Source organism: Macaca mulatta, chromosome 1, assembly GCF_049350105.2.
Source record: "Macaca mulatta isolate MMU2019108-1 chromosome 1, T2T-MMU8v2.0, whole genome shotgun sequence".
Taxonomy (NCBI): Eukaryota; Metazoa; Chordata; class Mammalia; order Primates; family Cercopithecidae; genus Macaca; species Macaca mulatta.
In genome coordinates this window covers 50,159,600-50,185,650 of record NC_133406.1, presented here as the reverse complement: position 1 = coordinate 50,185,650, position 26,051 = coordinate 50,159,600, and the positions used below count along the sequence as shown (strand labels likewise).

The window sequence follows — 26,051 nt, the reverse complement described above, 5'->3', positions numbered from 1 at the left end:
AAAAAAAAAAAAAAAAAAAAAGGTACTGAAGGTAGTTAGGATTTTGAAGCTGGAAAGGAGCTAAGGTATTATCTATTTTAATCACCTCATTTTAAAGGTGAGAAAACTGAGGAGCAGGGAGAATAAGTAATTTGTATAATTTGCTAGTTTACCTAGACCTAAAGAAATTTATATAGCTAACCTGGGAAATCCAGAACTGAAACCCAAGTTTCTTAACAATGAATTCAGTATTATTTCCATTGTGCAGAATTAAAGTGTATTTAAATTGTATCAGTGATGCTTCTTTGCGTATTTATTCACTTTTTTTTTTTTTTTTGGTAGGCTTTTTTGGTTTCAGAGCTGGAGGCAAGGTGGTTTAGTGACTTATTCCTTCTTAGCACCTATGCTATGATTGGCTGTGTAGTTACTCACATTGCTCATCTTTTAAAAGTGGACGGTACTGCAGAAAAACGCCTGTGATTTCGTGAACTACAGAAGCATCTGACTCTGACTAAATTTACGCTTCTTGGTAACAATAAAATATAATGACTCACAGAATAAATAATTCAGTGGTAAACCAATTAGTGAATCACTGGAAAGACAGAAAAAACTTTGCATCTGCAGGAGGGTAAAATAAGTCTATTTTAAGCCACTTTTCAAAATCAAGAGAAAATACGCATATTTTAAAATAATTCCAAGAGGGAAAAATCATTTTTGAATGTTTTCTTCCTTCAGGAATACAAGACTTGAAATTTCTAATTTGTTCCCTTTTAACTATAAAATGGAACAGATAAACTTTTACACTTGTAAATATGATGAGCTTCTGATTATGGATGTTGAATCTGGATTCTTTTAATATTTTGAAGTGATAGGAAGGTAATATCCAATGAGGGTATTAAATTGTCTACACTTTCCAGGAAAACTATGGAAAATACAAATATTATATATTCTCACCATATACCAACTTTAGGACTTTTGAAATTTGTACTGGAAAATATATTTATTTTGTCTTTGAAAAAGATAATGTAAGTCTTTAGTTGACATTTGGCTTTATTGATTTCCAAGACCATGATGAGTTCACATTGTAAGGAAAAACATCTCAAAATATAGAAACCACATTTTATATCCTTATAGCAATGTAAATGCAAGAGCAAATTAAGAAATTGATATTTTTTTAACAGCTTGGAATCATCAGAAATATTTTACATGTAGAAGATTCATGTGATAAAGAAGTTTGTTTATGAACATAATAGTAGGAAAATTTTACAGATAAAATGTCTCTGAAGAACATCTTTTTGATTTTCTCGTGGTATAATACAATTGATTGTACTGTGAGTAGCATTCGTCTATAAATTCAAGTTATTTAGAGTACTCTATAGAACATATTTATGCTAGAAACACAATTCATAGAACAACAATTTTTAAAGAACTAATTTGTAAATTATGACACCAAATTTTATTAACAAGGAAATATCCATTAATTGACTACTACAGTAAAAATTTTATAACGCTTGTGTCATGAAGAAAAACCTTCCTTTTCCTTATATATTAGTTGAACTACATAGGTATGCTGTAAATGTTGTTATTCATGTTATAAGAATTCTAGATTCCATTGCTTTTGAGATATGTTTCTTTTTAGGAACTAAAAATCAATTTAGAGTTTGATTTCTGTTTTATTTATACTGTGTTCCTGATTTTGTGGGTTTCTAAATAAAAAGATCAAACCCACTACTTTCAATATACCATTTTCTATGTACATGTTTGAGTTATAGTCAGAAACTGTTATTGGACTGCATAGTTTTCAAAAGTTTTTGGTACATTTCTGACTTTAGAAATCTGGGATAGGAATCCCTTTCCATATGCATATAGACTATTTTCTGAGCTTCTTCAAAACATGTTTCAGTGGGTTCCTGAATGTTCTTGATGATAGTCTGTCTTGTCGAATTGTCAATGTTAATCTGAAAAGTGAAATTACATGTACAGCGTCAGTAAGCATAGTTGAAAAAAAGGCACATATAATAGAAAGGTTTAATTTATTCCCTGCTCTCCTTTTCAGTGGAATAGGGTAATTTTCTTTGTAGTTTTATAGGCATCTAAGAAGATGTATAAAAAATAAACATTTTGCTTTTTTAAAAGTAAATATCCAACTCCACATCCAAGAGGAACAAAAAAGAAAAATACGAGGCTCCAGGCCAGGGAAGTCTCTGAAACCACGGCTTACTCAGCAGGACGCAGTGGTTTCTTAGTAGCAGTCTACAAACCAGGGAGTTTGTAAGACAAACGTCTCTTTTTAAAGAAAAGAGAAATTGGTGCTTTTTAAAAAATTTATCTCCCTTAATAGTCACAAATGTTGCTTTAACTGAATATGCTCTGAAATGGGAAGGAAATGAAGAGAAGTGGATAAATAGAGGGGAGAAGTGGCTATTTCAATAAACCAGGTATTTTCCAGACAAGAGTTCTGGGGAATATGTCAACAATGTAGGCTTGCCCTGTGCGATAGAAATCTCATATACTGTCCTCTCTCTTTGTTCCCTTGACAGGACTTTTTATGTCTCACTGCCCAACAACACAGGATTCTCACATGTCTCTTCATGGAATTTATAGTTCCTGCTGGGAAGGCCAATACTTTTGCCATAGACTCCTTTTTTCTTCTTAAGTTGCCTAGAAATTAAGATAATTTAATGGGGAGAAGCTTTGGAGCCTGATAGGTCTAATTTTGAATCTTAACTTTACCACTTTTAATGGCTGTGTGACACTGGACAAGTTCTCAGAGTCTCAGGTTTCTTATCTGTAAAATAAGGTTAGCAATACTGAATTTATAGCATTTTAGGAGACACTGGATATAAAGTGCCCGGCACTTATGGATGCTAATATCCATATTAGTGCCCTTGCAGGGATGAACTGATTTCCATTCCTGTCATTGTGAGGTAGTTACCTCTCTAGGGGACTGTGGCTGGATGTAAATCTTATAGAGCTTCTTTGCCCTAGAAGTTCTGCTCCACCGCGAGGCAATCTTCTTATAGGTTTCACAGGCCATCCAGAATTGAATATTTTCGTCACTGTGCTCCATTTTTAAATATGCTGCATAGACTACTGGACCATCTAAAAGTAGAGGAGAAATCAGTTTATTTTCATGGGTCAAAATCACCAAAAAAAATCTAAGCAATACGGTTAAAACAAAGCCTGATTAAAAACTCACAAATTATTTAACAGGTAAATATTTTATATCTATCTCTATATATCAATTTTCATGTCTATCACACACTCAGAGCTAACATCTGAAGCATGCTTTGACAATGCTGATCACTGGTGAGGTCATCCCTTTATTCTGAGTCACTCAGAGCAAAACACCCACCAGTGTGGATGAGTCTAGGACGGATAGGACAGGAGACATCAGAGAGCCCAGGAAAAGGACTTAAGCTGCTCAGGAGGACAGGGCTCTAATCATGAAGCTGACATGAAAAATCTAAGACCTCATGCCAAACTATAGAGTAAGAGCAGGGTTTCAAATGTAAACTTGTAGGTCAAGGTCGGGAGAAAAATATCCAAGCCATGTAAAAGTGATACTCTAATTAGTTTGTATACCCTGGAGTGTTTTTCAATGTCCAATCAGAGCAGAACACAGATAGATGAAAAATTCAACTTCATATTCATGGTTTATGGTTCAAGCCAGAAATAAGGGAGCAGACAAGGAATGAAAAATCAGATGTGATGCTGGAAACGATCTCAGAATCTAGTACAGGACAGGGATTACGTGCAGCGTAACCATCACATGACACTTGATGCCAGAGATTCTTATCTTCAGCTCTGATCTTAAATTGCCTTTCTGGAGTGCGGAGATAAGTATAAGCCTAGGAGGAGCTTTTCCAATTAAGACACTACTTTGTAGGTGCTAGTATTTGAAGAAGAGGATTAGGTGAGCTCTCACAAATCTAACATATTCATTGGAATCTTTGGGAGGACCAAGTATTCTCAAGGTTCAAGATATTAATTATTTTTGGCTAGACTAGCCTGGAAAGTGTCTTGGTGTATCCAAGGAATTGGATTGCTATATGATAAAACAACAATGTAACTTTCAATTTATGTTAATAGAAATGTTTGTGTAGGCACACTGAGTAATAACCACTTAGAGACTGTTAGCGTAGGATATTTTGTTTACAAAAAGATGTACATAATTTAAAACAACTTGATGAATTTGGAGATAAGTATACACCCAAGAAACTATCACCACAATCAATGCCATAAGCATATCTATCACCTCCAAAAGCATAGGATTTTGATTAACACTATCTTGGTCAGTATCATTTACTGTTATGAGAAATAATGGTAGCCAGATGGAATGGAAATGATGAGTAAGATCATATTTTCCTGGATCTTCATCTAAGAGATCAGATCAAGTTTCCTAGCACTAGAAAGCCAGGCTTCTTGAGAGCTTGGCTTTGTTAGCAGTGATATACGAACAAAGATAATGAAGTATTTTGTCTTCAAGCAAAAGAACTCAAATAGAAGTAGATCTATTCTAAGGAGGCATTGGAGTTGGGGAAAGCTGAATATCAATATTACATTCTAGGAATACTCAAAATTGGAACATGGATTATTATTATCACGTGAGCAAATACAGCCTTCAGGACATTGCATGTGAGATGGTTCAACAAGGACATAACGTGAGATGAGTTAAGAGGACAGATGAGATGGAGGCATTATATAACTGTAACATAGAAAATGGTATAGATTAAATATTCCTATCCAATGTGAGGGGGATATATTTTAACTTAGATTTCAAACAAGCAGTTGATTTTCACACCGAAGGGACTGTAAGTTGTGTCTTGTCTCACCATAGGCACAAAAAGGTGGGAACAGAGAACATAGATGCAGGAATTGGTAATCCAATTCCTAAAAAGATAGCTGAATGGTGGCAAACCAAAAAACAAACAAACCAATGAACAAATAACAACAACAACAAAAAGAACAAAAAGCTGTTTCTGGCTTAACAAGTAAAGTTGGAAGCCAATATTTATATGGTTTGTACTTAGCTATGGAAGAGAAAGAAAATGAGATACCAGATAAAAATCTGTGGATCATGGAATGAGAGTCAGTCACACAGGCTACTTGGATGGGTTGAGTGGATGAGTAGGTAGAGGTAGGAAAATGATCTGGAAACCAATATTAGATTCCAAGTTAGTATTTTGAATTTGTGTTTATGTTTAGCTTAATTGTATAGTAAAGTTTATAGGTTATCACTTTAGAACCAACTGTATCTGTATCTGACTTCTTTACCTTTCTTCCTGATGGATTGGAAGACGTATCCCTGATTCTTTTTGGGCTGGCCAAATGGTTCTACAATTCTTGTCATACCAAAGTCCTTTGCTAATGAAGCCATATATACATTGCCCTATCTATCTATCTATCTATCTATCTATCTATCTATCTATCTATCTATCTATCATCTATCTTTTTTTCTGTCTTCATGATCTGTTTCCTCTATCTATCTCTCTGCACATAAATACACATATTATAGATCCCAAGTTGTAGTATTCTATATATACTGCATGGATATACGGTATTCTATATATACTGCATAGATATACACTATTCTATATATACTATTAAAAATATGATATATTTCAGATACTTGATGTGGCAAATTGTAATATTGTTCCTCAGTTATTTCCTGACCTTTGTGTAGGGGGATTATACTTCCATGTCCTGTTTATATCAGCGTCGGCCATTGAACTTGTGTTAGTCATGAAATACATGCAGAAGTGCCATGGACACGTTCAAGCAGAAGGTTTAAAAACTATCATATGGTTCTATTTCCCATGCCCCACAGCCACCACAGGAAGAGCATATTCTAGAAAAGAGCTGCTCCTTTAGCCCGAAAGCTGGAGTGAAGACATGGAATAGAGTGGAGCTGACCCTAGCTGTTGTGTATCATGAAAAAAATGAACCTTTATTATTGTAAATCACTAAGATTTTCTGTCACTTGTTACCGTGCGGTGACTAGTGAAAGCTAAACTGGACTACTTGAGCCTGTCTGACATTTCTGATATAATTCTAGTGTACAGAATGAGTGGACTCACGTCATTGGCATACTTTACAGAATTCTGTCTTCATCAGGCTAATTTTTGTCTGAATATACTGCGAGTTACTCAAGCTAGCAGCTGAAAATGCATTTGTGTAAAAGTGCTCCAGGAATCTTAGTAATTATTGAAGTCAGAACTGAATTGCTCTCTTTAGAATTTCCATTGATTCATACCACAAGTGAATTACAAGGTGGAAAAGCCTTTTCTAAATCGGGCAGTGTAGGCTGTTCCGAAGTTTTAAATGATACTCATTCCTGAACATTATGCTCAGGAGACTGCGATTCTACTTGAGCAGAGTGAATAAGCGAGAAACAACAGAATTGCTCATTTAAATTGGGAGGGTGGAAGAAATGGCTTATGTCATACATAGTGTATACTTTTTCCTTAAAAAGTGAGAGTGGTGCCTTTGGGAATCTCTAGACTGTTCTTTTAAAACTAGTCACTAAAATTAGTATTTCTATGACACACAAGGTGACACATGCCAGTGTTCTTGATGCAGAAGGGAAATGTGGGCTTTCTCATGGCTGAGTCAGAACAGTGGCCCATCTATTCCAGAATTATTTTTTCTGTAAGACTGCAAGGCTTACACCAGGCAGGAAATCCCAAGGGTGTACTATGTTGCAGTACCATTAGAAATGCCTCTAAGCCAATTTAAAATTCATTTTATTTTCAATCTCTACCACTGGGGATAATGCATTTCATAATTCTACCATAATATGTGTGGAGTTTTACACTGAAGCTTCAGTTTTATTAAAATTCTCTGTTGTGACTTCTATGCTGTTAATAATTTCTGATTTTTCTTCTACCTTTGTTATTAATATTAATATTATTAATATGAACACAGCTTAAAGAGCTGTGGGTCGTTTTTAATGCAGAAAACTTCTAGTAAAGTAATAACCACTGTTAACCATTTGATATATTTCCTTTTATTCTTTTAATCCTTTGTTCATGAATAATTGCCTACCTAACTAGAATTCATTCATCTACACAAACACAAATACACACTGGAATCATCTTATGGGCATTATAATATGAAAGCAATTTTGTATCATTCTTATTCTTTCATAGTTAATAGTACATAGCAAACACTTTCTCCTTTTCATTTTTAGTGATCATATAATAGTATGTTGATGGGATAGGCCATAATATATTTAGCCACTCTATTATTATTGTTTTAGATTGTTTCCCCTTTTCTTGGTTATAAGTTATCCTACATTGAATATTTTAGCTTATAAACCTTTTCACCTCCATTTTCTTAGGAAAAATAATTGATTTAAAATAGTAGAATTTTTAGACTGAAGATGTAATATTTTTGGAGACTCTTGATACATATTGTAAAATTGCTTTCAGAAGGATTTCATTATTTTTCATTCCCAATGGCAGTGTCAGTGTTGACTTACTCCACCCTCTCCAATCTAATGGGGTGAAGTCAGTAACTTGTAATTGTTTAAATATGTATTTTTAAAATATAATGCTTAAACAGTTTTGCATTTTTACTGACCATTTCTTTTTTTCCTCTGAATTCCAAATCTTTTGTCTATTTTTTCTTTGCATTGCTAGTGTTTTCTTAAAATTTTCACATCTCTTTATATACTGAGGACACTATCTCTGTTACATTTATTGCATTACCTTCTGTTCTCTTTTACGTATTATTTTTGTTTATGAATTTTGAGGTATATTTGTAAACCATCAAATCTGAAGAAGCCTCGATTCATCTATCTGATCCTGCTTTCAATTTCCTCTATGCTTTTATTAGAGAAAAATCTTTAAAACAAAAATCTAGCCACAGCCCTTTATTTATTCCCCTCAACATTTCCCATTGCCCCAGTGACAAAGGCCAGCCCTCTTTGCTGTGGTTTCCTTCCATTATCCTTTCATTCACCTGAGAACTCTTAGGGGATCAGGAGTGCAGCTTATTCATCTTCGTGTAACCCTTGCCTCAACACTGCTTGCTATATAGCAGACACTGAATAAGCACATGTCAATTTGGACTTTTGAATCCCTCATATTTCTGTGTCTTAAAATGATTCCCTATGGCTCTTGAAAAGTGAAGAAGCAGACCCTAGTTATTCAACATCTAGGAAGCACTAAAGACCACAGGTTTATATCTGATATAATATTACTTTTTGGTTTTCTGAAATTCTGAAAGAAATACCAAAAAAAAAAAGTACTAATTGGACAGTGATGTCTATACCAGGCCAGGTTCCCGCACCCCCCCCCCCCCACACTTTGCAAGGTGAAGAAGTGCACGAGAAGTTAAAGAGGACAAAAAGTGCTAAGTGGAAATGGTAGAGGCAAGGCAGTGCAGGTAATATAAGGGTTGATGAAGGGAAACATGGCAACAGCAGTAGTTAGCAGAGATTAGAATAAGTGATAGTGTAGGAAACTGCCAATCACACTGTGTAGCAAAGGAGCTTGCACAGATGAAAAAAGCTGAGAGAATGACTCTGCTTTTGGAATCAGGATGTACAAAAGGGAGCAGCAGTAACCGTCAGTAACTTCTACTGCCTGCTTTGTGCCATGATGCTGATGAAGATGCACCAGCCCTTCATATGGTTCATGATACAGGGCAGCCTTCATTGCCTTCAGCAGTATGACAATCCCACACTGTTTAACTGGCATTTCTAAGGTGGTCTGCATGAGACTGTGATAATTTAGAAAGGGTGGAAAATAGTACATTCCAAGATGATTTTGATCAAAAGATTAAAGCATTGTGATTCAGAGCACTTGCTTATCCGGAATGACTTAACATCTGCTCTGTATGTATACTGGGGCAACCTGAACAAGCCAGAGAAAAATATACGACTGTGGTCTCATATTTGAAATCATAACTTCAGATTTTAGACAGACACTCAACACTGCCCGGTCCTCCAATGAGCCTTCCACAGTATCATGGTTCTCTAAATCTGCAGAAACTATTTCATGCCTTCTTCCTTGTTATGTTAAAATATACTAACACATCTTCTCCTGAGCAATTGAGCAATCTACTGGAGACCTTGCCTCAAACTTCACTGAGAGCACAGATTAATCAGATGGATATTCACTGTCTTCTCTGCAGAAATAACCAGAGTACTTCCATCTGTACTCCTCCTTTATAACCTCCCTCCTGAGAGGCAAGTGTCCCTGTTCCTTTTTGGGACGGCCAAACAAGTTTTTTCTGGTTCTCTCCTACTTTTGCTTTTTCCATCACTTTGCATTCCTCTATTATTCTTTTTTTTTTTTTTTTTGAGACGGAGTCTCGCTCTGTCGCCCAGGCTGGAGTGCAGTGGCGCGATCTCGGCTCACTGCAAGCTCCGCCTCCCGGGTTCACGCCATTCTCCTGCCTCAGCCTCCCGAGTAGCTGGGACTACAGGCGCCCACAACCGCGCCCGGCTAATTTTTTGTATTTTTAGTAGAGACGGGGTTTCACCGTGGTCTCGATCTCCTGACCTTGTGATCCGCCCGCCTCGGCCTCCCAAAGTGCTGGGATTACAGGCGTGAGCCACCGCGCCCGGCTCCTCTATTATTCTTATAAATATCTCCACTCTATTCTATGTCATCAGTTTCTTCCCCGTGAATGGTTGCCATCATCCTACAAATATATTGCTGTATTTCCCAAATATAACTAGTAACAACTATTGACTCAAACTTCCGGTATTGACCTCATTCTTGCTTCCAGTCAATGCTTTTTTTCTCTGCAGAACTCCACAGCAAAACTTACGTCAATGATTCCCTATGCCGTGTATCACTTCCTCTGGTTCTGCCTGTCTCCACCATACCCATGAAACTGCTCTTGTTGAGGCACTGTTGACTTCCATATTGCCATGTCTAGTGGTCACTGTTCCTTCCTCACCTCAGCTGACTTCTCAGCAGTCTTTGATAATTCACAGCTTCCTTCCTGAAATACTCTCTTCTTTGGCTTCCACAAGAACACACTATTTTGATCATTCTTATCTCACTTTGTGCTCCTTTTCCATCCACTTTGCTGACCTCTCTGGTTATCTGCACTTGGAAGTAGCACACAACTAAGTTTCATCTTGGGGTGTGTTTTCCTCTATCTGAACTCTCCCTCTCAGTGGTCTCATAACCCTACGACTTTTGTTAGCATTTATATGCAAATTACCCCCAGCCTTGTCTTCCCCACTGAGTTCCAATTTTACCTGAATTATTGCAGCAGCCTTCTAGCTAGTCTCTCTACTTTAGTTCTATTTGAGTACATTATATTTCATATAAATAACAAGAAAATCTTTGATTTTTTAATATATAAATAACAAAAAATCTTTGGTATTTAAATATATAAATAACAAAAAAATCTTTGATATTTAAAAAAGTATTCGTGAATAATGTAGCATTAAATAGCATATCTAAAAGGTGTCTAAGTTGCTAACATTCTTAATTTCTAATTAACTTTTGGAGTTTGCCAGAGTTCTGTTCTCAAGCTGATGGTTTTCTTGGATCCCCTTTGCCCACTAAGATGTTGAATTTAATTGTATTTTGATCGCTATGACTTAATGGCTCCCCAAAACATCTCTAAACCAATTTCGGTTCATCTATTGAGACCCAGGCTGATATATTTCTTTTTCGTGTGTGTGTCTGAGCTACATGTTGTTAAAAATAATGTTTTAATCTGTGTAAAAATATGTATCTGCATATCTCAGCTAGAGCATGCATTTCACTAATGTTCTTGGTTAATGTCAACACATTTTTATTCTCTGGCACATTTAATATTTATATTTTTAGTTTTGTCTTACTGGTTGGATGATCCATAGAATGATTTGTTTTATTACTTATGTGATTATTGAATTTTTACATGAACTTCATTGTAATATGATTTCTGTAAAGGCTCTTACCCTATTTTTGCTGGCTTTTATAAAGAGCACTATGATGTTTTCCTATCCTCATCTTTGCTAGAGCCTTTGCTTATTCTCATGACAGTAGCTTTCTAAATTGCTGATTCTAGCAAGGCAGATGACCACTTGAAATCCTTGCCAAATAATTAAGCCTATTCACTTTGTTTATGAGGCTTCCAGAACTGGCACAGAAACTTACATAATATAGCTTGGTGTTTTGATCTTTTCTCACTAATATTTTTCTTGTATTTATTCATGGAACATTTATTGCATGCTCATTGGGCACAAAACACATTTTCAGTCTCTCAGGGGTTTGAAAGGTAAATGAGAGGCAAGCTGTGCTCTTAAGGAATTTATAATCTAGGGAGAAAGTCATTATATAGAAAACCCAATACACTAACTAGCTACAGTGAAAAGCAGACTAAATGTTAATACTATCAAAATAGAAGATAAAGTAAAAATTTCTAAACAGTTTTCTGGAGAAAGTGGCACTTGAATTTAACTTTCAAAGATGAGCAGAGTAACTAGAGATGAAAAGGACTTTGAACAAAAGCCTGGATCAGAAGAATCATAGATGTACAAGTAGAAAACGAAGTGACAGTCACATTGGTGGAGTGCATGTTATGTGATGAGGCATAGCTAGAGACAAATTTTAGGAAATGTTTTGGGTTAGGGTGTAGAGAGTATTAAATACCAAGATTTTGGACTTGTTGGTAGGCAGCAGAGAGAAAAAGAATGATATTCAAAGACATGTACTTTATTACTATTAAAAGAAATTACCAATTATTGTGTCCCTATTAGGCATTGAGCTAGATGTTTTATATCTTACCTGCACAATAAAACTGAAAGGATAAGTGATATCATTCCCATTTTGTAGATGAAGAGTATGAAACTCCAAGAAAGAGATCAATCTAGCAAGGTGGCAAAATGTGTGTTACAGAGGATTAGGACAAAAATTTACAATATAGTTAACTGAATATATACTTTTGCCTCTTCATCCCATTTCAATGTTCTAAAATTGACCCAGAATATATTTGTTTAAAATTCACATTCATGCTGGCAAATTGGATTATAAGCTATGAGGAATACCTGAAAAGTGAAAGGCAGTGGTGATAGCATCAAAGGAAGAAACTATGGCCCCAAATGCCCATTGGAAAGGCGTGCTACAAAAGATGAGAGCTCAGGTGGTGACCCAAGCCTGTAGAGGTAGATCCAGCCCTAGGGATGGGGCAGAAGTAAGTGCCAGAATTGTTGATTAACGTGTTTCAGCAGGAGTAGCCAAGTATCTACACCTACTGCCATTACCTTCTGGGCTGGGCAGTGACAACTGAGTCCATACTAAAGAGGGTCTTGAGTCAGAAAGAGCAGGTAGTGCCTCGGGAGTATGGCAACCTCTGTGAGGAATAGGAGGTACCTAGCCCAGAATAGCTACTGGTACCCCCACTAGTTAAAGCATGTAAGTAGCACAGCTAACTCTCCTTTATAGTCTATCGCTCTAAACAGATAAAACATTCACAGAGAGGCTAAAATGGGATCTTAAATAAAAAGATGGGTCTATAGGCAAAAATTAACAAGCATTGAGGGGAACCAACTCCATTTAAAAAAAATACCAAATTCAACAGGAGAATTTTCTGTGACTGCACCCTACATTTTTTTCTGTACCTGTCTTCTGGCTTTATCATTTTCTACAACCTGTCAGCTTTTCTGACCCCAAACGCAACTGACTATTCTCTTGAATGCACGTCCTCCTTTATTTTTCCTGCACTGAGCCCATGACTTTATGTCTTTCACATCCATTGCTGATATCTCTTATTTATACCATGTTAATGTTGATACTTACCAACAACTATATACAGACCCATGTACAGTCCCACTTAAATCAGACACTGAAAAAGTTGAAACAAACTTTGGGGAGAAGTTTTAGAACATCAAGACTCAAATTTGTTCTTACTTTTGAAGGCAGCAAGAACAGCGAGGTAAGTTTTTGGTTTAATACTAACTTTAGAAGGCTATGGTATGTGTTACTATTTAAGCATATTTTCCAAGGGATTTTGTGCATATACTTGTGAAGAATAAATATTCACAGTGACTAATCTTGTTTTAATTAACACCAGAGAAAATAATAGTGGTTGACACAACAAACTATTTTCAGGTTTTCTTTTTTTAACTGTATCAGTTGCCAGTTAGAAGGCTGTGAGAAGAATAGCATACATCCATCATCTGGCACCCCCACCTTTACCTCTAAGAATGGAACTCGCTAGTTATTCAAAGATGACAGATACACAATACTCACATTTTGTAGCCATTAAATTTTCAAAAGACTGGGCCCACTGTAACACTTCCTCCAAAGTAAGGCTTTGAAAAGAAACAAAAAGCACTGATTGGGCTAAATATTCTCAAGGTTTTTGTTGAACTAAGTAAAATTATATTATCTTGAAAATGACACCAAAACATATTTACATTCCGTTTGTGTGTGGTTTTCGTTGGCAAGTTGTCTTCCTGTGATATTTTACATTTTATTTTTACTATTTAAATTTTTAAAATTATAAAAATTATGCAAATAGTATAGACTTGAAAATATAATTTAATAAATACTATACAGAACCATAGTCCTATAATCTCTTTATTAATAAATTACCACTATTAGTATTTTGATGTAGTTTTTTAAAGTCTTTTTGTTATGTTTGTATTTGTGTGTTTTTAATCAAGAAGTAATCACATTATGTGGGTGTATACTTTATGCATTTTATGTCATCATAATTGTCTTAATCATTTGTAGTGTTATAATTTATAATTACAAATGTATAATCATTGATAGTCATATTGTTTATGGTGATGGCAAAATAGGCTACAAGGGGGGCATTCCATAGTGTATTCATAATTATTCTCAAACAGCATATTGATTTTCTCTCATTTTTCACCATTAAAACTCAAATGTAGCCCAGCTGTGTTTAAGGCTTGCCATAGCCACATGATTAGAGTAATTCCAGGACACTAGCAGAAGTAGAATCAAAGCTGGTTAAGAGGCAAATTTTTAAGGTTTTTGGTACAGACTGCCAAATTGCTTTTAAAAGGGTTATGCACTGTTTGCTGCTGCCACCAACCAAGTGTTTACCTATTTATCTATTAGAATCTTAGAGTTAATCCGCAAAACCTATTTGCATGCACTCACATAATACAGTTAGTAACCCTAAAGCTACTATTTTCTCAGTCTCCTATTTGCTAGATTTTTTTTGTATCAGTTTTGATTTTTATTAAAGTGTATTATGTCAAGTTGCATTTGACCTAAACAGTATAAACAAAGCCATTTACCATTTAGAAAACAGTTGTGAAAGATTCCAGAATTCTGTTCATTTTGGTGAGCTTCATGAGGTGAATTGGCAAATGACTGTATTCTCAAATACAAATAACTTTATACACCATGGAATACTATGCAGCCATAAAAAGAAACAATATCATGTCCTTTGCAGGGACATGAATGGAGCTGGAAGGCCATATCCTCAGCAAACTAATGCAGGAACAGAAAACCGAATACTGCCTGTTCTCACTTACAAGTGGGAGCTGAATGATGAGAACTTATGGACACATGGGGGAGAACAACACACACTGGGGCCTGTTGTAGGGTGGGGGCGTGGGAGGAGGAAGAGCATCAGGAATAATAGCTATTGGATGCTGGGCTTACTACCTGTGTGATGGGATGATCTGTGCAGCAAACCATCATGGCAGACATTTACCTATGTAACAAACCTGCACATCCTGCACATGTGCCCCTGAACTTACAATGAAAGTTGGAAATAAAACAGAAATAGCCAATGTGTTTATTGCCATTCAGTTTATGGTGCATTCTTAATTGTTCTACTTTCAACAACTAGATAATTGAGGATGGCTATAGACACATGCAAGCACGGTCCATTGGCTATACCTAAAATTAGCAGCCTAAAAATTAGTGCTGCAGGAACAGCCATCGGCATTAGCAGGTTCTTAACACAATGAAGGAGGATTAAAGAGATTAAAAAATATCCTAGAACATGGAAAAATATTGGGAGTCCTTAAAAGGTCAGATATCTTTTGTTTTGTAAAAATTCAGATGGATCCTGCCAGTTTTGGATGAACTGCTTGCATCAGTACTGAGGCTTAACAGTGTACTGTGTTAAGATTGCTTTCAAAAAACATTTCCATGAAATGCTATCTGAGTCATTGTTCTTTTCTCTTGTTAAAACTTTAGAAAAAGTAACCTAAAATAACCTTTTCAATCCAGTGAAATGGAAAGAGCTAGGTAAGGTTTATTGAATGCCCATGCGTTCTAATCATTATATAGGGAAGAATAAAATCTTCCCTATATAAAAGCTATACAAAGAATAAAGAGTGAAGAGTCATTAATGTGTTGGGAAGAATACAATCTACAACACGAGTGAAGAGTCATCAATGTGTTGGGTTAGCTTAAAATTAAGTGTTGATAATTGTTGGTAAGAGAGTTCTTTTGTCTCTAAGACTCATGAGATTTATGGGGAGAGATGATTGGAGTAATTATGGTTCGGGGTAAAGATGGGAAATAAAATTCATTTTTGATTGAACCCCATTTGGCTTATAATTTTTTTCTGAGGCTCTCACAATTTTAATGCTGGCCTATGGCTACCTGGGTGCCTTTATTAGGATTATTTGAAACACCTTTTTTCCTGATACAAATTCTCCCTTGTGTCCCCTCCATTCTTCTGGACAGATGGGCAGTGGATACCAGATATGAAAGCATTTTAAGATACCATGATGTTGTAGGCAAAGGAATGAAGAATGTTTGGAGTCTCTGACAGTCGTAGGTTCTAATCCCAGTGGTCTACTTAATTGTCCTTGGTCTTACTTAAAATCTTCAAACCTTAATTTTACTATCTATATAATAGAGGTAATAACATCTATCTCACAGTGTTACATTGAAAATTAAATTAGGTCATTAATGCCAAGCACCTATTAAATAACTGTTATCTGGCAGCTTTCCATGAATGTGATTTTTTTTATCTTTTTGGTCTTCCCCTTTTCTCATGGTGAGTCTATAAGGCTGATAGAAGAAATGCAAGCTGTGACAGTGTTCCTCTGTGGGAATCATCAGAAGACAGGAGAGCTGTCCCTTAATTAACAAGTTATATCTTTGAACTTGGATGCACTTGTGCAGTGCAGTAGCCTTCATTGATCATTTAAAATGCTGAGCTTTGGGTCTTACTATCTCTTCTGCCCACTGTTGCAGCATCCTTCTCCTTGCCACACAGTAGCTTGTAAGCGTTTTTGGACATTTTGGTATTTTAGTGAAAGAGCAAGCATGCCAGGGGCTCTGACCATACAGAAAGGTGTGGCCAGAACTGAGGACTGGACATGGACTAGGTTAGGCACTCATGGTTCATCTAACAGGAGTTCTCAACTTGGGAATTCTTTGAGGTGAGCAAATCCAACGCAATGGCCTGTTACTCTTCTCAGGCATTATTCTTTTCACTGTTCTCATCCAAATGGCTGCATTTTGAGTTATGGCAAAGTGTGGAGGAGGAGACTTGGGAGCTTGGTAAACATTTGATTCCTCTTCCAGTCTCACCTTCTTTATCTAGGTATGAAACTTTCTGGCACTTCGTATGTGGAGGGTTGGAACCAAGAAAATATTTTGGATTGAAGAATCTCATTTTAACACAAACAATATTCTTTGTCTTTAAAAAGAACAGAGACTATTCATAATAGATTCTAAAGCATTTAACTTGCTGAATTCTCATGTAAACCATGAATAACGAAAACAAGAATCTTAGTAACACATGACTGCTCTTCTGGTGAAATGACTCATGTGTAAATGCAAATTTTACTTTCTGAACAAAATATGTTACAATAGCAGTTTAATAAATATGTACCTATTTATCATCTGATAAATATGCTTTACACTTACCATAGAAACTTAAATGCTACTTACTTTGAAGGGGGCCTCTTAGATTCATCTCTGAACACCTTACAAATCCAACAATTCCGCCTGCTCATTTTTCTAAGGAAATACAGTATATATTTGTATAATTTGGTCATTTAAAATAGTTATATATTAGAGTCACTTTCTAAGGAATATACAATATTATAAATCATAAAAAAGGATGGGTTCTTGGAGTTAATGGAATACAATCACTGGGCGAGTAGGGAGGAGAGAGGAGAATAAAATGACTCATCTCTCATAAATATTTTATAAAAATACATGTGCTTAGATTTGTAAATGACTTTACTCAACCGGCCTAACTATTTATCAAACAATGAAGTTTAAAAAATACCAATCTCTGAAAAAGATCTTTTCATTTAGAGCTTACTGATAATGAATTCACCAACTCCCAAGGAAAGGGACAATTTTTATTTTTATTTTTATTTTTTTGAGACAGGGTCTCACTCTGTCACCCAGCCTGGAGTGCAGTGGCATGATCATGGCTCACTGTAGCCTTGACATTTCCGGTCTTAGGTGACCCTCCCACCTCAACCTCTCGAGTAGCTGGGACTACAGGCATGCGCCACCATGACTAGCTAATTTTTGTGTGTTTTTGGTAGAGATGGGGTTTCACCACATTGCCCAGGCTGGTCTCAAACTCCTGGGTCCAAACAACCTGCCCACTTCAGCTTCCCGAACTGCTGGGATTGTAGGCATGAGCCACTGTGCCCAGCCACAATTCTTGTTTTTAGAAAGCTCTCTCAATGTATTGGAAAAGAGCCTCATTTTAACTGGACAAGTAAAATAGTGTAAATAGTCAAATAAAAAATAAACCACCTTCTGAGTGAATTTTAAGGGTGCTGCTTATCTGGTTTTATCTACTCTGGGCACAGTAACTTTGACTTTAAAATTGAGTTCGAGTTTATTCATCTCGGGCACCTTTACATAACAATACGTGTCATAGAAGGTTTTTAACTCAGGACTTTAAAAAACAACAAATTTGTTAAGAGTTATTAAATACACATTTTAAAGCTGGAAATGGTTTGCTAAACATATATGCATACATATATAATGAATTATTAAGGGTAAGCAGTGAATTTTTATATCAGTCTTTACGATTCATTCAAAAGTCTATTGAGTACTTGTTATGTGCCAAGTTCTGATTGCCTGTGATCAATATACATGTTGTCTCTCCTCTTCCTGTCCTCACTGACAAGCAATTAAAATACATGTGATGAGCCAGGCACAGTGGCTGATACCGGTAATCTCATCACTTTGGGAGGCTGAAGGGGGAGGATTGCTTGAGCCCAGGAGTTCTAGACCAGCCTGGACAAACATGGTGAGATTCTGTCTCTACAAAAAATAAAAAAAAATTAGCTGGTCATGTTGACTCGTGCCTGTAGTCCCAACTACTTGGAATGCTGTAGTGGGGCAATCACTTGAGCCCAGGAGATGGAGGATGTAGTAAGCTGTGATTGCATCACTGTGCTGTAGTCTGGGGAACAGAGTGAGACCCTATCTCAAAAACAAATAACAACAACAACAAAAACCCCAACATGTGATGGGGGCTTGGATACGGGAAGTACAGGGGTTGTGAATACGCCTAGGAGGAGAACCTAACTAGACTTGAGGGGTTAGTGAAGGCAGCCTAGTTAAGTAATATCTGAGCTGGAACCAGCAGGATATGCACGAGTGTGCTGAGTGAAGGAGGGGCAACATGAGCAAAGATTAAGAGGCAATGAGTTATGTCCCACTGAGGAAATAAAAGGAATTTAGGCTCAGCACTGTGGTCAGGCCTGTAATCCCAACACTTTGCAAGGCTGAGGCGGGAGGCTCTCTTGAGCCCAGGAGTTTGAGACCAGCCTGGGCAGCATAGAGAGACCCCGTCTCTCCAACAAAAAGAACAAATAATTAGCTGGGCATGGTGGTGTGCACTTGTAGTCCCAGCTACTCAGGAGGCTGAGGTGGGAGGATTGCTTGGGCCCAGAAGGTTGAGGCTGCAGTGTGCCATGATCACACCATTGCACTCCAGTCTGGGTGACAAAGAAAGAACCTGTCTCAAAAGGAAAAAAAAAACAAAAGGAATTTTGTTACCACATGAATTTAGAGTGTGGCAGACAGAGTGAGAGAGTGAGCTGAGAGGCATAGAGAGTTAAGATTGAACCAATAATCATGTTTAAAAATGTTCACTGCAGCAAGAAAGTGGTGGGAGAATTTGTAATGCTAGGCGGAGGCCGAGCATGTTAAGCCATACAGGCCATGGATTTCACAGTAAGAAGCTGGGAAATCATTGCAGGATTTAAAATTCAGAATAGACATGCTAAGACTTGAAGTGGGTTTGTGAGTAGAATGAATTACAGTGTGGCAAGAGTGTCATCAGGGAGACCAGTTAGGGGGTGACTGCAGGAGTTCAGGTGAGGGATGATTAGGAAGGTGGCAGTGGAGATGGAGGGAAGGAGAGAGATTTTAGACATTTTGGAGGAAGAACTATTAGAACATGTTGACCCATTGGATATGGAAGGTGAGACAGAAAGAGAACAAGTTGAGGTGAGAGATTTGGCTTCAGGATAAAGGTGGGTTATTTTCATAAAACACATAAGAGGAGCCCCCCGCCCCACAAAAAAAATGACGAGATGTTCCAGGAAGAGAGTGTGGACTGTAAAAAGCAGACAGCCCAGTATGAGTTTCTGAACACAAACATTTAAGAGAAAGGCTGTGTAAAAGGAGCTTGCATCAGAATAACACAGTATCACGGAAACCAAGGAATGAGTTTATCAAAAAGGAAAGAGTGGCCAATGAAGTGTTAAAAGCTGGGAAGCGATTAAGAGAGCAAAGGATCAAAAAATGTCAGATTTGTTCACAAGATGCTCATTAATGACCTTGCTGAGAGTGGTTTCAGTGGAGCAGGGAGGACAGAAACAAGAAGGAGGAAAGCAAGAGAAAATGAAGCCCAGGATGAATGAAAGGCTGCTTGTAATTTCTGTTTGCCCTCCTTCCTTCTCCTCCTTCCTCCCTGCTTTCCTCTTTCCCTTCCTCCCTCCCTTTTCCTTTCTTTCTCTCTCTTTCTCTTCTTCCTCCCTCCCTACCTCCCTCCTTTCTTTCTTTCTCTTTCTTTCTTTCTCTCCTTCTTTCTTTTTCTCTCCTTCTTTCCTTCTTTTTTCCTTCTTTCTTTTTCCCCTCTCCTTTCCTTTTCTCTTTCTTTTTTTTCTTTCTTTCCTTCTTTCTTTCTCTTTCTCTCCTTCTTTCTTTTTCCCTCTCCTTTCCTTTTCTCTTTCTTTCTTTTCCTTTCTTTCTTTCTTTTTTTCCTTCTTTCTTTTTCCCTCTCCTCTCCTCTCCTTTCCTTTCTTCCTTCCTTCTTTCTTTCTTTCTTTCTTTCTTTCTTTCTTTCTTTCTTTCTTTCTTTCTTTCTTTCTTTCTTTCTTTCTTTTCTTTTTTTCTTTCTTTCTTTCTTTCTTTTCTTTCTTTCTTTCTTTTCTTCTTTCTTTCTTGAAAGCTGTTGATAGATGTAAATAATGACAGAGAGGCAGACTCTTGTCATTTGACCATTCTGGTCTGCATGTCTCTCTAGGAGGCATTGTTACAATAAGTCAAGGTACAATGTGAGTGACATTGTAAAGTTGGCAAAAGGTACATAGACAGAGGTTGAAAACCCACAATAAAGAAGGAAAACCAATAGAATTTCAGGTTCCTGAAGAAGGAGGAGGGGCTAGAATTCAGAATGTGGGAGTTGAGACATTGGAGAAGTGGAAATACAGGAAACAGTTACTATTCTCTTGTAACTAGTGAAAATACAGGTATAGATTCAAGTTCATTTGCAGGTTTGGGGATAAGAATATATGGGAAATGTGGTCTGATTAACTTCATTTTCTATGTAGGTCTCTACTGTAAGTGAGGAGGACCAAGAAGGAGCAATAAAGTTATTTGTATCTACAGGAAGGAAGAAAATGGAAAGGGAATAGATTAATTCACTTATTAGTACTCTTCTGATTGCATATAGAGATTCACAAGACTTAAGCAAAAGGGAGAGTTTATTAAAGGGATATGTTTGTGTGTGTAGTTAGGTTCTAGATGACCTTAAATAACAGACTAAAGCTGTTAGACTCTATTTTGTTAGTAGAAGTAATCCACTGAGGTCTTTAAATAGCAGTGTGATAAAAATAAAAATCTTTTTCTAGAAAGATAAATCTGACTGAAAATAATCAACACTGACATTAATTGAGACTAAACAACTGTTACATTGACTGGCTGTCAATAGCTAGTCCTGTGTGTAATTGTACCTCGAACTACATTAGTTCAAATTTCAAGCTACTTAGTGTGAGTTGCAAGATTCCTCATCTCTGTGATCACCTATAAAATGTAGTTACACAGTGACTCGCAGCTTATCTTCTAAGTAGGAGGATAGGAAAAAATTTACTTCCTCCACATGTCTTCTCTGTAAGTATAATTAGTCATCCCTGTCTTATGCTGAGACTTGACCTCTCCCTTACCGTCTATTTTTAACAATAGTTTTTGTGTCCCACTGTCTTCTCACTTGATCTATTGGAGCTATGTGTACACATTTTCAGACCTTTCATTGTGGTGATTTCTGTAACTCAAATGTATGTCTATTAATGGGTTATCATATTTTCTTTTATACATTTAATGAAATTGGCAAAAGCAGAATGGTCTTAGTATGCAATACTCACTAAGGTCTGAAGTATAGTGAAGGTAAAGTAATTTCTGGATGCACTGGAGTTTAGGGGGTTCCCACAGCTCCTGCGAGTTGACAGAGTATATTCAAATAGTTCTGGGGTCTGAAGCCAGACAGACATGTGCTTGAGGTCAGGCTCTTATTAAGCTGTGTGACCTTGGGCATATTAATTAAACCTCAGATTTTCATTTCCTTTTCCTTTTCTCTAAAATGGAACTGTAAAGATTTTAAAAAATTGCATGTATGCAAAAATTTTCTGTTCCAGTATATTCGATTTTCCTTCAGCTACTTGCATGCTCTTACTCAGGAAATAGTTCCTAAGCTCTTTTGTATGTACCAGGAAACATATATTCTGTTAGACTGCATTTCTTCCTCTTTTAAAATTTCATCTCAGATCTCACAAGTTTTCCCCACTAACTTTATTCATTCTTCAACATGTCAACATATAATCTGCAAATCCTCCTTCTCTTCATTTTTGTTGTTCCCATGTTTCTATATTTCTATTGTTCACACATTTTATTAGTGGCTGAGTCCCAGCTTTAGAATTAATTGGGTCTACAACAGGGATTCACAGACATCTGGGTGTGTGTATCACACTGATGGGTTGGGGCTGCCAGAAGAGCTCAGGCATGCTTGAGTGTTAGAGAAAAAAGGGGCAAGAGGCCAGCCCAGCCACAGCTTCCCTTTAAATGCAGTTATTCAGGTTGTTCTCTGTATGGAGATGCCTGGTCCAAAAGGAGAGAGAAGGCTGAGATCCACTCAGACTCCCCTAAGTCTTGGCTTCACAGCCAAGTGGGGCTTCATCCACGTGGTGAAAGGCTACTTTTTAAATAATTCCAGCAAAAACTCTGTGTACACCAATAGCAGCCCTGGGCTCAGCTACATAACTGATTCAGTGAGGGTTCCTTGGTCCAAGCAACTTATTAGTTAGGTGACATTGAAAAAGAAGCAATATATATAGATATAATGTTATTTATATTTCTGATTTATCTATTCCTACTAGACTTTAACTTTCCTAAATTGTTACATTCGAATGTTACTTGATAATTACATATAAGTAGTTGTTTATATGTTGGTTAGCATTTTAAGTCAAACATTTACAGATTTATTAACTTATGGAATACAAATAGAATATAATGTCACAAAAGTATCAATGATTAAATTGTAAAAATATTTAGTGACGGAATTGTGTATGAGATGCGTTATGCATAGAATAAATAGACCATAAGATCTTCTCTGGTGTTCCTGTCCTTTAGGAAATGGGACTGGAGACTGGACGCTGTCCCATTGACTAGAGTTCTGCTCCTGTGCCCAGAGCCTGGTGCCTTCCCGCCTATATTCTAAGATTTCTGGAACTGAAAGTCCATCCGCATGTCTGTGTTTCTCTCTATTGATTACTGCCGGATTCACAAGCACCATGTACCACCATTGTGTTGGAATATCACAGAACTCCCCACCCCCCAACTTTATAATGCTCTCTGCGTTGAAACAAAGAGATAAATTCACAAATACTTAACCCAGCTTCAGGTAAAAAAGGTCATATTGACCACCTGAGTTTATTATCTCTTCCAACCCAAACACTAGTAATATTATAGCAAAGGAACATGCAAGGCTTGAACATGAAGGAAAAAGGACATTAAACAAGGGGAAAAATAATGACAAAATATTCCAAAGTAATTTTGGAAGATGGAAGGCAGATGCTCAGAAGTAGAAATTAAAATTCTCATACCTCTAAAATGAGAAGAGAAAAGGCAGCCTTAGAATATCATCTGACAAAATAAGAAAATATAATTCACAGTCTGAGGACAAAGAATGTGCAAAATAACCAGTGGTTTAAAAAGAAGTATCTACAATCCAACATTCAACAATATTTATCATTAAATAATACATCTCAATCAAAGTTTAATAGCACCAATATAGAGTGGCAGAATGAAATCCTCTCACATTTACAAATGAGAACTTCTAAGAAATATTCTTGGTAATTCCATAAAGGGTACATTCTAATTTTTTTGTAAAAGTAAAGTTCTTTAGGATAAGGATTTGATTAAAACATCCTATTGATAAATGTATTTTGTTAGTTAAATTCAACCAAGGGCATCTTTAGTTGTACCCTTAAAATTAGAGTTCAAGTAGTCAATACTGATAAAAATAAAAATTTACTTTAAATGTTTTATAGAACTACATATCTACTTTGGCAAAAAGAGAATTCCCAGTGAAAGAGTGATCTAAATTGGTCTGACATAGAACTGATTAAATTGTGGACAAACTCACCAAGCTTCAAATAAACAATGATCATTTTTTTCTCATGTTGGTGGTATAATATGTGGAAACATTCCATTGACCTAAAAATAAAATAATAACAAAATCAAACAAAAACAAAAAGATTATTGTGTGCTTCCCGGAGAATGCATATTTGGCAAATATTTCTATAAATACTCTTAAGTTTTAAGTAAATACTTTTTCCACCTCAGAAATGCTGGATTATGGTTGTTCCTATTTTTATTTATTAACTCTTTATCTAAAATTGTTTTAATTTCATGACATTATAAAAATTTCTTTACGGTTTTTATTTGTATTTTTCCATTGCTCTTTATTTAAATAATCCATATTTATCTTAACATTGTGTATTAATTTGCTTTTCTTTTTTGTTTTTCAATACCCTCTCGGTAAAACTAGCATGTACTTTTACAATAGAAACATAGAGTGTTTAGAACAAGTTTAGGTCTCCATGATGATTTTGCCTCCACTGTTTTCTCCTAATAATTATTTAAAAGAAATACATTTCACTGATAGAATCGAATTCTCAGACTGATTATAAATGCATTGGTGATGGATTGAGTTGTATTAGCAGTATGCCAGAAATAGATTTGTTTCCTCCATTATTTAAATGAAATCTTAAAGTATCATGAAAATAAATACATGTTCTAAAAGCAATTCTGTCTGTTAACATATATCTGCATTTAAATATGTTTCTTTATTTTATGATATAGCATGTTACATAAAATTTAGTAAAATTTGGAACAATTTACATTTTAGCGAGACTTTGTTTACACAGCACACAAATTTCTTGTCCTTTAAAAAATGCAAGAAATTAGTGCATAGTTGCACTTAAGCATAACATAAAAGAATAAAAACATTCTATAAAATCAAGATTAACAATGTTTCAGATAAACCTTACAAAAATCCACACCTGCGTTCAGTATCGCTAATAAAGTGATGAAACTAATAATTTGGTAATGCATGATTTTTGAAACAATTCATAAATGTCTGATTTTGTAATATATTTTTATCTAAACATATAAAATGAAAAACATTTAAAATGAGAATATACACAAAAAATATTTAAAATAAAATAATATACTTTAAAACTGTAGTATTTCCTCTATTGCCCAATTTAAAAGATTCATTTATATAGTGAGTGACTGTAAGTTTTGTTTTAAATATAGAAAGCCAGGCAAAAGAATATGTGTTTGTTAGTTTGCTTTTTTTCCTTAGAAAAACTTCTGCTGACACTCCCAGAAGTTCTACCAATGAAATCGGCATCCTTTAGTCATTTATATCAAACCAATAGTCTTGTATTTATCAACTATTTTATAGAATCTCATACTTACAAATATATCCTGTCGAGCAGTCCACCATGCTAAATTTGATCTCCTCTTTGTTATGATCCGTTTGAAATCAGGTTCTGAAATTTTATGAGACACCTAACATTTTATTTTTCCCAGCGTAAAAGGATTTTACTGTCTCTGTAATTACCTTCGATGGCACTCTGGCCTCAGTATGAATGTTCTGTTTTTACACACATGTATCTATGCAAAGAGAGGTTTTGTTGAATATGGAAAGTAGTGCTGTAGGACTCCAGTGCATTACTGATAAAGAGGTTTTATCTAACATTATCAGACCATCTGAAGTGATCAGATGATTGGAAGCAGCAGCTCCATGAAATCTTCAAAGTAATACTCAAACCTTTTTTTCCAAAATAATTTTTCTAGTTTTAGAAAATGTATAGTCTAAAGTAAAATTCCCTTTTAAAAAAGACAGAGAACTGAGTACAAACACATAGGACCTCACTGCAAACATATGTTAGCAAATGGTTAAGAACTATTAAAATCACTCTGTTTGTAATAGATTACTAGGGACTTTTAACAACTGAAGGATCTAAAAAAGTATCTTTTCTAGTTATACCTCTGTAGTTCCTTCAACCGGTCCTCTAGGGCAGTCCTGGACTCCATTGTTCTACAGTTGGTTAACGTGCCTTCAGAATCTGAATTGAACACAGTGCTTAAGATGAAGTCTAATGAATACAGAATATGGCAAGATTGTGAATGTCCTTGTCCTGGATTTACTCCAATTGTGTGTGTGTGTGTGTGTGTGCGCGCGCGCGTGTGTGTGTGTGTGTGAGAGAGAGAGAGAGGAACAGAGTGGTGGGAGTAGAGAAATGCTAGAATAAAACAGCAGTAAAGAAGATCAAAATGTGGTTAATGGAGTGTTTCTTAAAATATTTAGGGGCCCAATGAGACAGAAGATTAACCTTACTTGTC

General features: G+C 36.1%; 1 protein-coding gene and 1 long non-coding RNA gene across 6 annotated transcripts in view; one reads left to right on the top strand and one right to left on the bottom strand.

The window, feature by feature from the left end:
• The window catches only part of LOC144340798 (uncharacterized), a 157,573-nt gene that overhangs the window by 60,808 nt on the left and 70,714 nt on the right, over nucleotides 1-26,051 (top strand). The gene's annotated exons all lie outside the window — the stretch shown is intronic.
• RGS13 (regulator of G protein signaling 13) lies at nucleotides 1,012-25,317 on the bottom strand. Of its 5 annotated transcripts, XM_078001612.1 has the most exons (9): nucleotides 25,122-25,317; nucleotides 23,782-23,852; nucleotides 23,240-23,279; nucleotides 21,506-21,575; nucleotides 16,830-16,898; nucleotides 13,185-13,246; nucleotides 5,040-5,132; nucleotides 2,915-3,081; nucleotides 1,012-1,937 (listed from the first exon to the last, which is right to left on the bottom strand). In XM_078001612.1, the coding sequence occupies exons 5-9, from the start codon at nucleotides 16,892-16,894 to the stop codon at nucleotides 1,752-1,754; spliced, it is 573 nt and encodes a 190-aa protein (XP_077857738.1). In that variant the 5' UTR covers nucleotides 16,895-16,898; nucleotides 21,506-21,575; nucleotides 23,240-23,279; nucleotides 23,782-23,852; nucleotides 25,122-25,317; the 3' UTR covers nucleotides 1,012-1,751. The 5 variants fall into 5 exon arrangements, with proteins under 5 accessions (XP_077857738.1, XP_077857733.1, XP_077857740.1 ...); XM_078001607.1 differs by lacking the exon at nucleotides 21,506-21,575 and having other exon boundaries at nucleotides 25,122-25,315; XM_078001614.1 differs by lacking the exons at nucleotides 21,506-21,575; nucleotides 23,240-23,279.

Bases quoted from the DNA above. Each gene is read 5' to 3' on its own strand.
- RGS13 (XM_078001612.1), bottom strand. From the start codon at position 16,894: ATGAGCAGGCGGAATTGTTGGATTTGTAAGGTGTTCAGAGATGAATCT. The intron at 13,247-16,829 runs GTAAGTAGCATT...TTCTTTTCAAAG, and splicing joins TCTAAGAGGCCCCCTTCAAA to CCTTACTTTGGAGGAAGTGT. The intron at 1,938-2,914 runs GTAACTACCTCA...TTCACTTTTCAG, and splicing joins AGCCACAGTCCCCTAGAGAG to ATTAACATTGACAATTCGAC.